General features: G+C 45.2%; 1 protein-coding gene across 1 annotated transcript in view; it reads right to left on the bottom strand.

Moving 5' to 3' along the window:
* Nucleotides 1–6,905, bottom strand: part of LOC308587770 (quinone oxidoreductase-like protein 2) — a gene marked incomplete at its 5' end in the record, with an annotated part of 28,144 nt that extends 21,239 nt beyond the window's left edge. The window contains 2 exon segments of the mRNA XM_081195533.1: nt 2,408–2,554; nt 6,837–6,905. Coding sequence (XP_081051659.1) covers nt 2,408–2,554; nt 6,837–6,905 — 216 coding nt within the window.
* Between the last annotated feature and the right edge of the window lie 9,066 nt (nt 6,906–15,971).

Below are 15,971 nucleotides of genomic sequence, written 5' to 3'. Positions count from 1 at the left end.
CTCAGCAGCTCAGGAAAATTTCTACAGCTGCAATACTTATAAAACATTATTCATCTTAGCAAGGTTTAGAAGCCCACACTATACTGGGAAACATCAACGCCTCCACCCAAAAGGTTTTTTTCCTCCATTTTACAAAGGGATGAACAGAGACTTGCATAATTCTACTCAGTGATCCCTGAAAGAAGATCTGGACCCTTATCCCACAGGCCTACACTGGAATCAAAACGTGTATCAGACCCTCACAATTCACACCCCTCAAACCTGTAAGGTCTGTGAGTTGCCAACTGAAAGTCCAGCACTTTCCCCGAATACCCAGGCATATGCATGCTTTAGAAAGCCGTGCAGAATAATGTCATAGTGTGTTGGCAGTGAAAATGCTCTCTCTGCTGCAAGAGCCCAATTTACAGTCCAATTTTTAAAACCACGTAAAACAATCTGGATTTTTAGCTCACACAAAGCCCAACGAATGGTAAACTTAGAACATATAACCAACATACACACTTGTTTATTTTGAACTGCAAGAAAAACCACTGTCTGATCTTTTCAGCAGCAAGATGCTTTTCCATTTTGTGGGATTCAGTGGTGCTTCACAGGGCAGCCAATTTTGGTTTATCCTTGTCAAGAGTGACGATCTGAGTTTGGTAGGTTTGCACCACATGCTTCCCAGCTACAGGGGAACTTTTGTAAGATGTTTTTGCAAAGATTGAAGTGTGGAAATAATGAGTGTATTATGGGCAGAAGGTAGCTGAAGGTCAGGGAGATGGATGTGGTGGCTGGTGGGGGGGTCAGTGTGGGTGCAGTGGTCAGTGTCTGGGAGATTTGAAGTAAATCAGCAAATATTTCAGACTCTGACCTAACAATACCAACAAAACAATATCCCTCCCAGTTATGCTGCTGAAACGAAGAAGGGGAGGTACCAGAGTGGATTTTCATAGGGAAGAACCATCAGCCTCAGTCAGTTCTAGTACTCAGAGCTAGGTAAAGGTACCCCTGACCATTAGGTCCAGTCGCGGACGACTCTGGGGTTGCCGCGCTCATCTCACTTTATAGGCCAAGTGAGCAGTGGCGTAGCATGGGTTGTCAGCACCCGGGGCAAGGCAAGTAATTTGCGCCCCCTAACCCGTGGATTTGCGCCCCCTAACCCTAACCCCCAGATGTTGCGCCCGGTGCGGCCGGCCCCTCCTGCACCCCCCACGCTACGCCACTGCAAGGGAGCCGACGTTTGTCCACAGACAGTTTTTCCAGGTCATGTGGCCAGCATGACTAAGCTGCTTCTGGCGAACCAGAGCAGCGCACGGAAACGCCGTTTACCTTCCCGCCGGGGCGGTACCTATTTATCTACTTGCACTTTGACATGCTTTCGAGCTGCTAGGTTGGCAGGAGAGTACTCAGAGGTAAATTATACTGGCTCCAGGACCTTCTTGTCCTTTGCATCAGGCTCAGCTTGGTGGATGTCAAGGTTGTAGTAAGAAAACAAACGAAGTGGATCTCAGAAGCCTGAAGTCTGCCCACCCCTGGCGTATACAATTGATTGTGCCCCTTCTGACCTGTGCGCCTGCAGGGACCCCAGATCTCGCTACAGAGCAAGCCCTGCACACAATACACCTAACCCAATAATGTCTACAGGGATTCCGGCTCTGGGATTAGACCAGGGTATGTTATTTATTTAATTAGAGACTCATCTGAAATAAAAGGGTTTTGTTCTTCTCTTTGTACCTTCAAGAGACAGTTCACACTACTATTTACACATAATAAATCAACAAATGCCTACCCACCTGGGCTGAGAACTAATAACGTCAAAGCAACTAGGCAAGCAAATCTTTCCACACCCAAAAAGAGAAGACTCTTCCACACCCAGCTGCCTTGTTCAGGCTATCCCTGCACCACGCTGTGGGTGGGCTAGTATCTATTTGTGAGGGCTAGCAAATTCTTTGGCCTGTTTTCAAGGCTTCTGTAAAAGCACTTCCTATGACGCAAACGCACTCTCATCTATTGTAGGATTGCCACCCCTAGGGAGGCCAGCTGGGAAACTTACACAACTTTATCACATTTCTTTCGCCCAGAGAACTTGCTTAAGGCAGTCAGTGATGGTGGGATAACAAATCTGTTTCTCGTTTCGACATCTGATAAGAGGCTTGAGGAAAGCTGAAAATGAACAGAACCAGAGACTATATGCAGGGGTAGGTGGGAAGCAGAGTTGCCTGAGAAAGCAGAGAATGGCTTTGAACAGAGATCAATATCCTGTTTAAATAGGGTGGACACCTTTGCCCCATAAGCGGTGGTTCCAGATAATAACCCTAAATCTACACAAGCTGGAACACCCTTTGATATCTCTTCACCTGAACAACCTGCCAAAGTACCTGTAAGAAAAATCCTCTAAATGCCTCAAGCCTTGCCGCTCCTTTACCTCATGTGGTTGCGGTGAAGAAGACAGGATGTCCCTGACAACCTTTTTCAGCTCAGTGCAAAGCGCTGCTAGGTAGGTCTTCTGGGGCTGCCGGGGGACAAGGCTGCTCAGACGGGATCCAGACGTTCTCGGCCAAAAGCTTTCCTCCTGCAACATGAGAATGGGTACCAAGGTCACAATGTCATCCCACACACCACCATGCTCACTCTGCATCCACAATTTTAAATATAAACACTATTAATGTATCCAACGTTTGTTGGCACATAAACATTCCCAATTTCAAGTTTGGCAAATGTCAACAACCTAACACAGATGCAACGGTGGTACCTCGGGTTAAGTACTTTATTTGTTCCGGAGGTCCGTTCTTAACCTGAAACTGTTCTTAACCTGAAGCACCGTTTTAGCTAATGGGGCCTCCTGCTGCTGCCGTGCCGCCGGAGCACAATTTTTGTTCTCATCCTGAAGCAAAGTTCTTAACCCGAGGTGATATTTCTGGGTTAGTGGAGTCTGTAACCTGAAGCGTATGTAACCTGAAGCGTATGTAATCCGAGGTACCACTGTATCTCTAAACTGTGGTAAGGAAAGTCCCTTCCACAATCCCTACAGAATCCTCTTCGTTCCTTTCCCTGGTTGGAGTTAACTATGGTACGATGTCACACATGAATTGGTACTAGCCAGAGTTAGCTTGAACCAGGGTTTGCAAACCAGTTTCTAACCCTGATTTAAAAGACACCCATAGCAGTGAAGACACTGCACAGTTCAAGCTCATCTCGGGAAGGGTAGAGAGCTTCTGCACAGCTAGGCAAGGACAGAAGAAAGTCCATGTTGTTGTTGATGATGATGTTATATGTCACCTTCCTCCTAGGAGCTCAGGGCAGCAAAGACAGTTCTCCTTCTCCCCACAACCCAAGGTCACCCAGTGAGCTCCATGTCAAGGCGGGGGTTTGAACCCGGCTCTCGCATATCGCATATCCTAGTCCAGCACTTTAACCCCTACACCACGACTCTCAGCGATTGCATAGCGCAGGGTGTCCCACGTAGCATGGTCCAGTGACGTGCCTATATCAGGCTTCAATCATAAGTTCCAGAAACAACTCAAAAACTTCCAAAGTTTTGCATCACAAAAAGATACCTTATTATTTGGGAGCAGAACATTACTAAGGCACTACCCAAACCTTGTGTTTTAATTGTTGTAACCCACCTAGGGGACCTTAGTATGAAGGGTGGATAATAAATTGTAATAAAAGTAACAGTAGTAGTAGTAGTAGTAGTAGTAGTAGTAGTAGTAGTAATAAATAATTAGTGCCCCCTCTAGGCATAGCTAGATGGAATCACCGGCCTCTGATCTATGAGAAAATCTTATCGTGGATCTTTCCTTTGCATAACTTGTCTTACTCTTAGTTTGGAAAATATTCAGCCTCTGTGGTGTTTGCCCCCATATGTGTATGACATCATACTGGGTTCATAGGGAAATAGTTAACTAATTGTAAAATGTCTAACCAATGGGAACCCAGGGGGTAGAGTTAACTGTGTATAAGGTTTAAGCACAGAGGGTTTTTTTAGTTCCGTCAGAGTTGTTGAGAAGTCAGTCTGGAGGTAGAAGAGACAGAGAAGATACGTCTGTGGGTTGGGCTAGTCTGGTGTGAGAAAGTGAGAGAATCTGTTAAGAGGCGTCAGTCAAACAGTTGAGATAATCAGTCAGAAGGTATTAGGAAGGTATAGGTCGGTAAAGAAACTAAAGTTAAGATACTGACAGGAATGTTATCGGAGAAACCATAAACTTGTTAATGTCTGTAAAATAAACTTGTTGGGTTTTTTTGGTTCACTTTTAACAACTGACTGGACTCAGTGTTTTACCAGAGAATAACTGGTTGGTGGCAGCGGGGAAGTGAGCACAGTGGTGGCACAAGGATCAATAGACCGTTAGACGTCCGGGAACCCTGTGTGATCTCCACACCCTCCTTCCAGCTATCAGGAAATACATATCGCTGCTCAAAGCCTTGTCCTCTACACACCAGCAAATACATTGCCTGGAAAACTGGTGCAACAGACTAACACGGCTTCCCCCTCTGGCATGTATGGCTTCGACAAGTGTCAGTCGCTAACATCTTCTCTATTCTCTTTGGCCATTGTTTTCTTCACACAATAATTGGGGCTAGGAGAACCCATTCCACTAGGTGGTCGAGTTTTACAACAAAGTTGCCAACTATTACAGAATCAGGGAATTGTAGAGTTGGAAGGGACCTCAGGGGTCATCTAGCCCAACCCCCTGAAATTAAGTGCCTACTGAGTGCTTTTAGAGCGGCTGACTGCCTGACTGCATTCTGAAGAGAGATGAGAGGGCCCTTAGTTGTAGCGGGGCTGACTCCCTTCCGTTGCATCGTGCACGCACCAAATAAATAGGAAGAGAAGCAAGTAGCAAGCCTCCAAATAATGATGAGAGGCAGTGTGGTGTAGTGGTTAAGAGCGGTGGACTCGTAATCTGGTGAACCGGGTTCGATTCCCTGCTCCTCCCCCTACAGCTGCTGGGTGACCTTGGGCTAGTCACACTTCTCTGAAGTCTCTCAGCCTCACTCACCTCACAGAGTGTTTGTTGTGGGGAGGAAGGGAAAGGAGATTGTTAGCCGCTTTGAGACTCCTTCGGGTAGTGATAAAGCGGGATATCAAATCCAAACTCCTCCTCCTGATGACCACAAAGCCCCCAAGCATGAGGACAGGTGGGAGAGCAGCCTTGTTGGGCCACAGCGGACGTCCTTGCATGGGTTTCCGCTAGTGGGACTTACTTGTGAAGAGCCAGGGCGGTCTAATGGTTTAGAGTGTCAGACATGTCTAGCCCAAATATGGAAACAAGAAGAAGTACCAACAAAAGAATAGTGGCAGGTGAAGATGATGGACTTTGCAGAACTGGCGAAGCTGACAGGAAAAATCCAAAACCAGCAAGATCAAGCATTCCGAAAGGAATGGAGTAAATTTAGACAATATCTGAAAGATTATTGTAAGCAATTAACATCACTAACAGCGTTGTCTGAAGACTTGTAATGAAAAATTTTCTACCCTTCTATATTTATTTAAAATTTTGAGTTGGAGGGAAGGAAGTTGACAGGCTCCAAAGAACCAGGGATATAAAGTGGAGTGTTATGATGTGAACATACAGTGGTACCTCGGGTTACATATGCTTCAGGTTACAGACTCCGCTAACCCAGAGATAGTACCTCAGGTTCAGAACTTTGCTTCAGGATAAGAACAGAAATTGTGCTCCGGCGGTGCGGCAGCAGCGGGAGGCCCCATTAGCTAAAGTGGTGCTTCAGGTTAAGAACAGACCTCCAGAATGAATTAAGTACTTAACCCGAGGTACCACTGTATATTGTTGTTGTTGTTGTTGTTTAGTCGTTTAGTCGTGTCCGACTCTTCATGACCCCATGGACCAGAGCACGCCAGGCACTCCTGTCTTCCACTGCCTCCTGCAGTTTGGTCAAACTCATGTTTGTATCTTCAAGAACACCATCCAACCATCTCATCCTCTGTCGTCCCCTTCTCCTTGTGCCCTCCATCTTTCCCAACATCAGGGTCTTTTCCAGGGAGTCGTCTCTTCTCATGGGGTGGCCAAAGTATTGGAGTCTCAGCTCCACTGTTATGTACTGAGTTGAATAGGATCCAAACTGCAGCAGTCTGATTGGTCCTAGAACAATAGGATCCAAATTGCAGCAGTCTGATTGGTCCTAGAACAATAGGATTCAGAATGCAGCAGTCTGATTGGTCCAAGAACAATGCAGCAGTATGATTGGTTGGCAGGAACCACCCAATCATGCTCCAGATATAAGTGAATCCACAACCTGATTGGCTTACAGTAGAATTCCAGAATTAACCAATAATGTGCAGCCCATTGTGTAAATAATGTATATAAAGCAGATACTTTGAGGGGACTTTCATTCATTCCTCCTCACCACTATGTGCTGAATAAAGAGCATGAAATCACTTTGCAACTCTGAGTATATTTCATCCACTGTATATTATAAAATGGAAAATAAATAAAAATTGTGTGTGTGTGTAAAATAGAGTGTCAGACATGTCGGCCCAGGATCTGGGAGAGCAGGGTTCGAATCCCCACTCAGCCATGAAGCTCCCTGGGTGAACTTGGGCCAGTCACCATAGACACACCTACCTCACAGGGTTGTTGTGGGGCTGGAATGGGGGGGGGAGAGAGGAAAGCCCTATACACCACCCTGAGCTGCTTGGAGGGGATTCAGAGGGGCGCTCACGGGGGGAGCAGGGCTGATGCTAAGGAAGGGGGCGCATCCATCCGGCTTGGATGCCGGGGGCGCCAAGGATCTTCCTGTCCCAGCCGGGAAGAAAAGCGCAAACTCCGCGCGCAAGCTGCGCAATCCAGCGGCCACGGAAAGCGACAGCGGGCGGGTTCCCGAGCTCGCACCTGCAGCCCGGGAGCGCGCCCGGCTCCCCCAAAGCGGCGCAGCCCCGGGGACCCGCTTCCCCTCGCCATCGTCGCGCGGCGGAGCAAGTTGGGCGCGGATTCCCGGCGCTGCTTCGCTCCTCCTTCTCCTCTTCCTGAATCCAGCGGATCGGACGGAGCCTTGCTCTCCTTCCGCACCAGGAGCCTACCGTTCCCCGACGGGGAGGGCAGGAAAGGTCTCCTGGCAGCCGCCAGAGAGGCGCTCCTTTCTCCCTCCCCCCCCCCACACCGCCTCCCCAGCCTTGCAAATGCGGGTGCCAAGCAGTGCCGGATTTACGTATAAACTAAACAAGCTATACTTGTCTCTTCTTAGAAAGTAGAGACATCACCTTGCCAATAAAGGTCCATATAGTAAAAGCTATGGTTTTCCCAGTAGTGATGTATGGAAGTGAGAGCTGGACCATAAAGAAGGCTGATCGCTGAAGAATTGATGCTTTTGAATTGTGGTGCTGGAGGAGACTCTTGAGACTCCCATGGACTGCAAGATCAAACCTCTCCATTCTTAAGGAAATCAGCCCTGAGTGCTCACTTGAAGGACAAATCGTGAAGCTGAGGCTCCAAGACTTTGGCCACCTCATGAGAAGAGAAGACTCCCTGGAAAAGACCCTGATGCTGGGAAAGATGGAGGGCACAAGGAGAAGGGGACGACAGAGGACGGGATGGTTGGACAGTGTTCTCGAAGCTACCAGCATGAGTTTGACCAAACTGCGGGAGGCAATGGAAGACAGGAGTGCCTGGCATGCTCTGGTCCATGGGGTCACAAAGAGTTGGACATGACTAAACAACTAAACAAACAAGCTATAGCTTAGGGCCCCATTCTCTTCGGGGCCCCCAAAAAAATTAAAGGGGAAAAATGTACATTTCCAAAATATAAAATAAAATAAAACCTACATAGAGCAACAGTGTTTTGTGTTGTGTAGGTTCCTATTTGTTATGTGCAAATGGCTTTAGATACCTATTAGGTCCATAAATTACCATATAGCATATATTCAACACAAAAAACAGCGGCAATTTGTTGTTGACAAAGGACAGCTGGGCATATAAAGGGCCCCATTATCTTCTGTAGCTTAGGGCCTCCTCAAACCTAAATCCAGCCCTGGTGCCAAGGACCGATCTTCCTGAGTCCCCCCACCCCCTCTCTCATCCAAAAGCTCTCGATCTGGCCTGTCGCTAGCCCTAACTTTTAAAAATGCAAATAAATGGGATCCTATTCACGGATCTCCCGTGTCACCCAGATTTTGCAGTGGTCCGGAGAGATTAGTAGAAGGATTGCAAGGCCACCTCTGGCAGGAGGATTCCGGTGGGGACTTTGCAATGTCAAAGGGAGGCATATTCAAGAACCCAAATAGGTCGTCACCTACCCACACTTGCTAGGCCTGTGTACTCGGCAGAGGAAGTTAAGGTTTGGTGAGGGACTTCCGGGTTGGCGCCATCGCCGAATGGCGGACTCCCTCCGAGCTCCGGAGGGAGTCTGCTCGGCAGGGGCTGGGTCCTACCGCGCCGGCGACGCGGGGACCCTCAAAAACCACGGGCACGGAGCCCGTGGACATGGGGACTCGGCTGGTACCGTCAGCGCCCTCCCGACTCGTGAAGGAGCCTTTTTAAAGGCTACGGATCGGGTGCCGGGGAGCGGCGTGGTACTGTGAGTCTATCGCTTCCCCTGCCGAGCGCAGCCGCATGCCATTCGTCGGAGAGCGCTGGCTTCTTCCATTGGAAATTCGGACATTTAACAACAACCCGTGAGTAATTGGGTAACCGGGTTTAAAAGGAGAAAAAAAGGAATTTTTTTCGGATTCGGCACGAGCGGGGGGGATCTAAAAAGGAAGTCAATCCCCTCCCTGATTGTAAACATGCTAAAACAAGGACTGAGAAACCAAGATCAATTCAGAAGTTTATTGCTGACAAAAAATATCAATTCCACGATGGGATACTACAAGAATTGTGCTGGAGGAGAAAAGTCGAGGGTGAGAGGGAAAAGGCAACCCCCCCCCTGGGAACCGGGGCGATTCGGAGAACCTGGCGGAGAGAGATGGAGAGTTTGACAGCTGTCAAAGTAGCTGTCAAATCTTGAGAATACAAAGAGGACTTTGTTACAAGTATTTTGCTGGTTAATTTTGTTATAATTGGATATAAATATGGATACAAAATGTCGGGGGGGGGGAAAGAAACAACAACTTGACTTTTGGATTAGAGGACACAAAGTTACTGCAACCCCCCTAGAGGGGCTTTGGGACATTACAAGTGGCGTATGTGGAAAACTACTCCGGGATGTGTACTGGTCTTAGCTCCTGGGAAAGTAGCAAAACTGAAATATTGTTTTGTCTACAGAGGTGACAACACAATAGAATCTTTCTATTGAAGCAAGGTAGGAACTGGACGAAAGTTTTTGTTCCTGAATAACAAACCTCTGTAGAGATACTAGATTTCAGAATAAGAATGGTTTTGCAGCTGAACAAGACAGAAACCTGAGAAAGTAAGAAACAAAAGAGCAAAGGACCAACTATGCCACGGAAAGAACAATGGGAGGAGCAACAATGACCAAGGGAAATTAAAGGCCTCTATTAGACTGGATTTTTGAAATTAAACATTATCAAAACAAGCAAATTCAAAGAAAACCGGCAAGATGGATTGAGGAAAATTTGGCTGTGGACTTGAGACCTCCAGGCCGACAACATACAGACTGATGGACATGGGGAATCCAAACCGGGGAAGGGAGGGGGAATTCTAGAATCCAAAGGCTATGTAACCAACTTTTGGAATCTTTTTCTATCTTCTATCTTTTATCTTTCTATATAACTTTGGTATTTTGATTTAACATGTTTTGGAAAAAAAAGGGGGAATTCGTGGAAGGAAACGGGGCAGATCTTGGGGGGAAAATCTTTGTTCTATTTTGTTAAAGATGAGGAGTGATGTTAAGATTGTAATTTAAATTGGCTAATAGGTACAACATATTAGGTTTAAATTGGGAATGAGAACTTGTGGAACCAATGTAGGGAAAGGGGAATACAGTCGGGAGGGGAAGGAGGGAGTCCCAGAAAGAAGGTTATGAAAATAAGGGTTTAAAATTGGTCTTTCTTTTTCTTTCTTTTCTTTATCTTTCCTATTTTTTCTATCCTGTTATTATTGGAAATTTTAATAAATATGATTATAAAAAAAAGGAAGTTAAGGTTTGGTGAGGATGCGGGACAGGGCCTTCTCTGTGGGTGCTCCCAGACTCTGCAATTCCCTCCCACGAGAAGCCAGACTGGCTCCCTCCTTGTCTTTCTGCTGGCAGGTGAAGATTTTCTTCACTTTAGGGAACTGATTGCTTCTAATGATAGGACTGTGCCCTTTATTTTTAAATTTGTAATCTGGTTTTTTTTATAGATCTTATATATTTACATATAGCTTTAATTCTATTACTGTTTAATTGCTTTTTTAATTGTCTCCCCACCCCATGTTTTTAGCCGTTCCTATTTTATCTGTGAGCTGCCTTGAGCCCCTGTCAAGGAAAAAGGCCAGGTGTATATGAATGAATAAATGAATAAAAATAGTTGGTGTGTCATGTACATTTGTTACATAAGACGACAACTTCTTATGTTCCTTATCTTGTGAACTACCCTGTGATTTTCAGATAAAGGGCAGTCTACAAATAAATAATAATAATAATAATTCTATTAGGCTTTTTCCAGATGGTGCCACCTGATATCGCAGGATAATTTACAACTAAGCCATACAATAAATGAAGCCACATTACATTGATCTGGGCTATTTTACTTGGCTGGTTTTGTCTGGGGTGGCAGTGTCTCTTCAAGATCTTAGAAGGCAGAGATCTCGTCCAGCCCTGATACCTGACATCCCTTTAAAATGGGGAGGCAGAGACTGCGGCAGGGCTCCCGTCTCTGTATGCAAAGCATGTGGCAGAGAAGTTGAGAAATCCTAGTCAATTAAATCTCCCCAATGGAAGCAGCCCCTCTGCAAGGAGGCGGTGGAATAAAATTGTTATTGCCTGAAAATGCTGGTACTTGAAGTCAGCAGGATGAACAACATGCATGTCTGAAAGCAAGACTCATATGCGAATCTATCAGTTTTTCAGATCCTCGGATGAAGGGCAGTATATAAATTTAATAAAAAATAAACAACTTACCTGACTGGGGAGAGCTATGAAAGAGTTTGAGGGGTACATTTTCAAATGGGTTTGTATCCTCTCAAGAAGGCTAGATAATTTATGGTGCTATTATAAGCCCTTCCTACTTTGGTCTGTATGGAGAGCTTTCTGAAAATAAATGGCAGTTCTTCATGTAGCAACTTTATTTTCAAATACAACGTATTGTTCATTTGTGCCCCCTCCCCTCCCCCAAATTGTACACTAAGCATTTATGGCAAGGCCAGGATTCAGGGGTGTTTCTAGATCAGGCATAGGCAAACTCGGCCCTCTGAATGTTTTGGGACTACAATTCCCATCACCCGTAGTTAACAGGACCAGTGGTCAGGGATGATGGGAGTTGTAGTCCCAAAACATCTGGAGGGCCGAGTTTGCCTATGCCTGGGCTAGACTGTGATCTGTGTCCCAGAACAGACAAAATGTTGGGTGTCACTTCTAACCATCATTTGGCCAGTGGAAGAAACATGATGTCATGAAGTGCTTGACGTGTACATTTAATCAGAGTAACCATGTTCATCTGTTGTAGTAAAAACAGCAGAGCCCAGTGGGCACTGCTCGAAAACTAACCGCTATATTGTGCCATAAACTTTCAGAGGCCACTTTGTCAAGAAATACACATGTGGCTCCTCTTCCTCCCCCCCCCCCCAGCATTTGGAGAGGAAGCTGGAAAGAGCAAACAGCGATGAGTTTCAAAGCCACACGGCAGCCTCTTTTGAGAGGTAGAAACTGAATGTCAGAGAATATATCCTGCAGACAGCTGGCAAGAGATGAAGGGGCAGAGCAGCAGCGATGGCAGTGACTTGGCTTTTAAATATTTAACCCTCTCTGCCCCCAGCGGGGCTGCACATCAGCCTCCATCCCTCATCAAAGAAGCTATTCATCTCCCCTTGGAGATGGCAAACCTTGGTATCCTGGTCTTCAAGTCACGCTCTTGTCTGCAGATGCCTCATGGAATGACTAATATCTGTGACTGACTTCCCAAGAAACTCATGAGTCAAAAGGTTCCAGAAACAGCTCTGCTCGTCACTGATCTTTCTCTAGGGAACACTCTTGAGATGTTTCTGAAATAGTAAGCAAGCACAACAGCAGCCTAATGACCGGTTGCTTAAACACAAGCATGGTGGTAATTTGAGAGCTGCTGTGCTTTGGGGGTCTCTTACAAGCAAGGAGCCACTGAAGAGCAAACCCCAAAGGCTGAAGGTGTAAAGATATAAGCTCTGCTGCGAAAAGGTATGGATGCTGTGAGCCACTACCATCAAATAGCATTCAAGGTCTATTTGTGCCTACAGTCTTCAGTCAAAGGGATCCTGATGGGATCCTAATCATAGGTCACACAGGTTGCATAAGAATGAAAAGTGGTAAAATACATATTTCTGCATATTACTGTCATACGGGGTGGGGAGAGGCCACTGACATTCTGTTGACTGTTTCACTTAGACCTGTCCAGGTGTTACGTTCACCATCTGAGGCATCAATCAGTATCCAGCTTTTGGGATGTAGCCAGTTGGTGGCCAGAGACAGTTCAGTCGTGGTGCCCTGGGAGGTTTGCCTGGCACGCAGAAATTTCAGTATGCGTACTAGCAGTTATTACTGTATCCACTGGTTTTAATTTTTAATTTTACTGTTTTGGGTTTTTTACATGAGTGACATTTGTATTGGTGCTCTTGCAGCGTCCCTTTCTGACGTCTGCTAAAAATGTTCTTGTTTAGGCAAGCCTACCCTGATGCTTAGAAAGTTTAGGTAATTTTAATCTGTTTTAGTAATTTAACCTTTGTATGTTTTAAAACATGGTTGTGAGTTTTTCCTCAGTTTTATTGTTTTATCATTCTGCAAACAGTTTTGAGGGTTTTTTGGGTTTTTTACAACCAAGCAGTGCATAAACTTTATGAAATAAATAAGTGTAAAGCTGTAAAGGGAGGGGGTTTGTGATGGGGAATTGGTGGCGGTGGAAGTAAGTGGCGGTGATGAGCGAAGCAAGCAGGGTACAGTCCCTAATGCCCTCATATTTCTGCTGACTTCCTTAAAATGGCATCTCCTGGAAGAGACTTCAAGATCCATTACTTTAAACCAGTGGTAACCAACATGGTGCCGCCTGGATTTTGCTGGACTGCAACTCCCACTCTTCCCGACTCCTGGGGCTCCCATTGGCTGGGGCTGATGGGAGTTAAGAGTCCTAAAGCAAGTGGAAGGCCCATTGGCCAGCCCTGCTCTAGACCCTAGTTCCTGCAAGATCCATTCCTTTACACTACATTCACTGCAAAAATAACTTCTGCCGCAGATAATGGGATGGAAAGTAGCTGGAAAGCTAATTTGACAAGCAGCTTAGGAAACTTAGGAACTGCTTTAATTGGGTTAAACACATAATGCTTGTCAAATATCACCTTCACAATATATAGCAACAGACCTCCAACTGTTCCTTACCAAAACTGACTTACACGTTTTTGCAGCCTGGCTCTAAAGAAGAAGAAGAGGAGTTTGGATTTGATATCCCGCTTTATCACTACCCGAAGGAGTCTCAAAGCGGCTAACATTCTCCTTTCCCTTCCTCCCCACAACAAACACTCTGTGAGGTGAGTGGGGCTGAGAGACTTCAGAGAAGTGTGACTAGCCCAAGGTCACCCAGCAGCTGCAGGTGGAGGAGCGGAGACGCGAACCCGGTTCACCAGATTACGAGTCTACCGCTCTTAACCACTACACCACACTGGCTCTAAAGAGCAAATTGAATGTGCCTAAGGGTTTGAGCCTGCCCAGTGGGATTTCTGACCTTGAATGTGTCACGTCACAAACTTCTTTGGGAAGTTTCCTCAGATTCAGAAGAGGTTTGTCATGTTGCCTGGCTGGCTGGCTGGTGTTCAAGAAACAGAAGCATATGGAAGCAGACATGCAGGGATATGATTGTTTGTTGCATTTTAAAAATAACAATAACTGTTTTTCTTACTTCTGCTTCACTTTGAACCTGCCTTTCCCTTTCCCAAACCACCTTAGTTTCCTACTTGCTACTTGAAATGAACCAAGTCTGACATATCCAACTGTTGAAACTGAAATTGTAGAAAATACTCCCCTCACCCCAATATTAATCTGCAAAGCACCACACTATAGTCAAACACTTATAAGTGATAAGAAGAAACACAACATAGTCCTCACAGTGGACGGTCCACATTTAAAGCGCAATAACTGCTTGTGGATTTGGTTGATTAAAATGTTGGATATGTGAACAGGGCAGTTTTTGCTTCTTACGTTCAAAGAATCTCAGGCATGTCGCTTGCTTGGCTATAAATGGGAGTTGCCTGAACTTCTCCACAGTGTGGTGGACCTCCAGGGCAGAAGGACAGTTGAGCACAGAATAATGAAGCCATAGCCTCTCCAACTTCTAAACCATCCTTTTGCTAGAGAAACATGCTACTGTGTCCCTCACAGCCGCAAGGTCAGCCCTTTCAAAATACTTCCCTTTGTTGATATCTTTCTCAAAATCACAATATTACTGTCACAATTGTTCACTAGCAGCAGTATATAGAGCAGTTTCATGAAAATAAAGCACCATACCTTGATTTATAAGCATCATAGCTTGATTTATAGCACAATGATATGCTTTACAATCTTCCTCTGAAAATACTGCCTTTGTCAGTCTGGACTGGTAGCATTCTTGGAAGGCATGGGAGGAACCAAATCCAGGTCTAGTCTATGGCCCAGAATGAAACTGTATGTGGAATCATTGTTTTAAGGGAGCAGACATGAATGTTTACTCAGAAGTAGGTCCAACTGGTTGGTTCAGATAGATGCATCCCACCTAAGTATAGGATTTCAGCCATAGTGAGATGAGTTCTGAGTTTGGTTCTTCCCCAGAACATATGAACAAAATAAGCACTTGATTTTTGAATCTGCCAACAATTACCACGCTTACTAATTTCAAGATGGTGATGTTTAATGGGATATAACTGAGCACACAATGGAGTCCTTTAATAGGTGCAGGTTTGGTATTCAAGTAAGTTTTACTCAGAGTAGACTCACTGAAATTAATGCACACAACAGAACAAGCCTAACCATGTCTGCTCAGAAGAAAGTCACACTGAGTTCAAGGGGGCTTAGTCTGAGGTTAGCATAGGCCCTGGGGCCCTGGGTGCTCCAGCACCCATTAAGGGGCTGGGCACCTACCATTTTTTGTGCAAATTTAATGTGGTTCTTTAAAAGTTGCAAATTACAACGCTTATATGATCAACTAATTTGTATATTAACAGATGTATGAAGCACAGGTGTTCAAAGCAACAACAAAAGAAGTTTTTTGTTCAAACCAAAAATAAAATATGGAGAGAAAAACACAACCTAACAATTTAAAACAAACGGAGATACTACTCACTAGGGTTATGCTAATCTAGTAAAGTTTAGTACTGTATTCTTTTACACTGAGGTTTATATTGGGTTATAAAGCACCAGATTTGACTGGAAGGGTCCAGTTCCAACTGCTTCCCAGAAACAAAGGAGGAAAAAATGTCAACAGCAACAAAATATAAATAAACCAGAGGCATTTTATATATCTAATGGGTTGCAACAAACTATGGGTAGTCAAGCCATTCCTGTGTCACTACAGCATAAAGCATTCTATAATAATGGGTTATCTAAAATAATAATTACCACAATTATTAAATACAGAGGTGGAAAACAGGACAGTAAGTCATGATAGCTCTTTATTATCCAACACAACAATTTCAGCCCACAAAGTGAGAGCGGGTATGACAGCAGGCAAAACAACAAGGCTATGGTTATCTTGTTGGAAGACATCACCAATTTGAATAAATGCAGGTTAACGACAACATCCCTATGTGGGGCCACTTCCAGATGAAGTATTTAGTTTCGCAGTGAAATGCTGTGCCTGGTAATTTATAATTAATTCATAATTAACAGGGGCTCCACACAATACAGTCATCATTCTGTGGCACTCCCATGCTTCCCCAGTG

The sequence above is a fragment of the Podarcis bocagei genome (genome assembly GCF_964188305.1).
Source record: "Podarcis bocagei genome assembly, chromosome: 5".
NCBI classification, from domain to species: Eukaryota; Metazoa; Chordata; class Lepidosauria; order Squamata; family Lacertidae; genus Podarcis; species Podarcis bocagei.
This window is presented reverse-complemented; position numbering and strand designations above follow the sequence as displayed.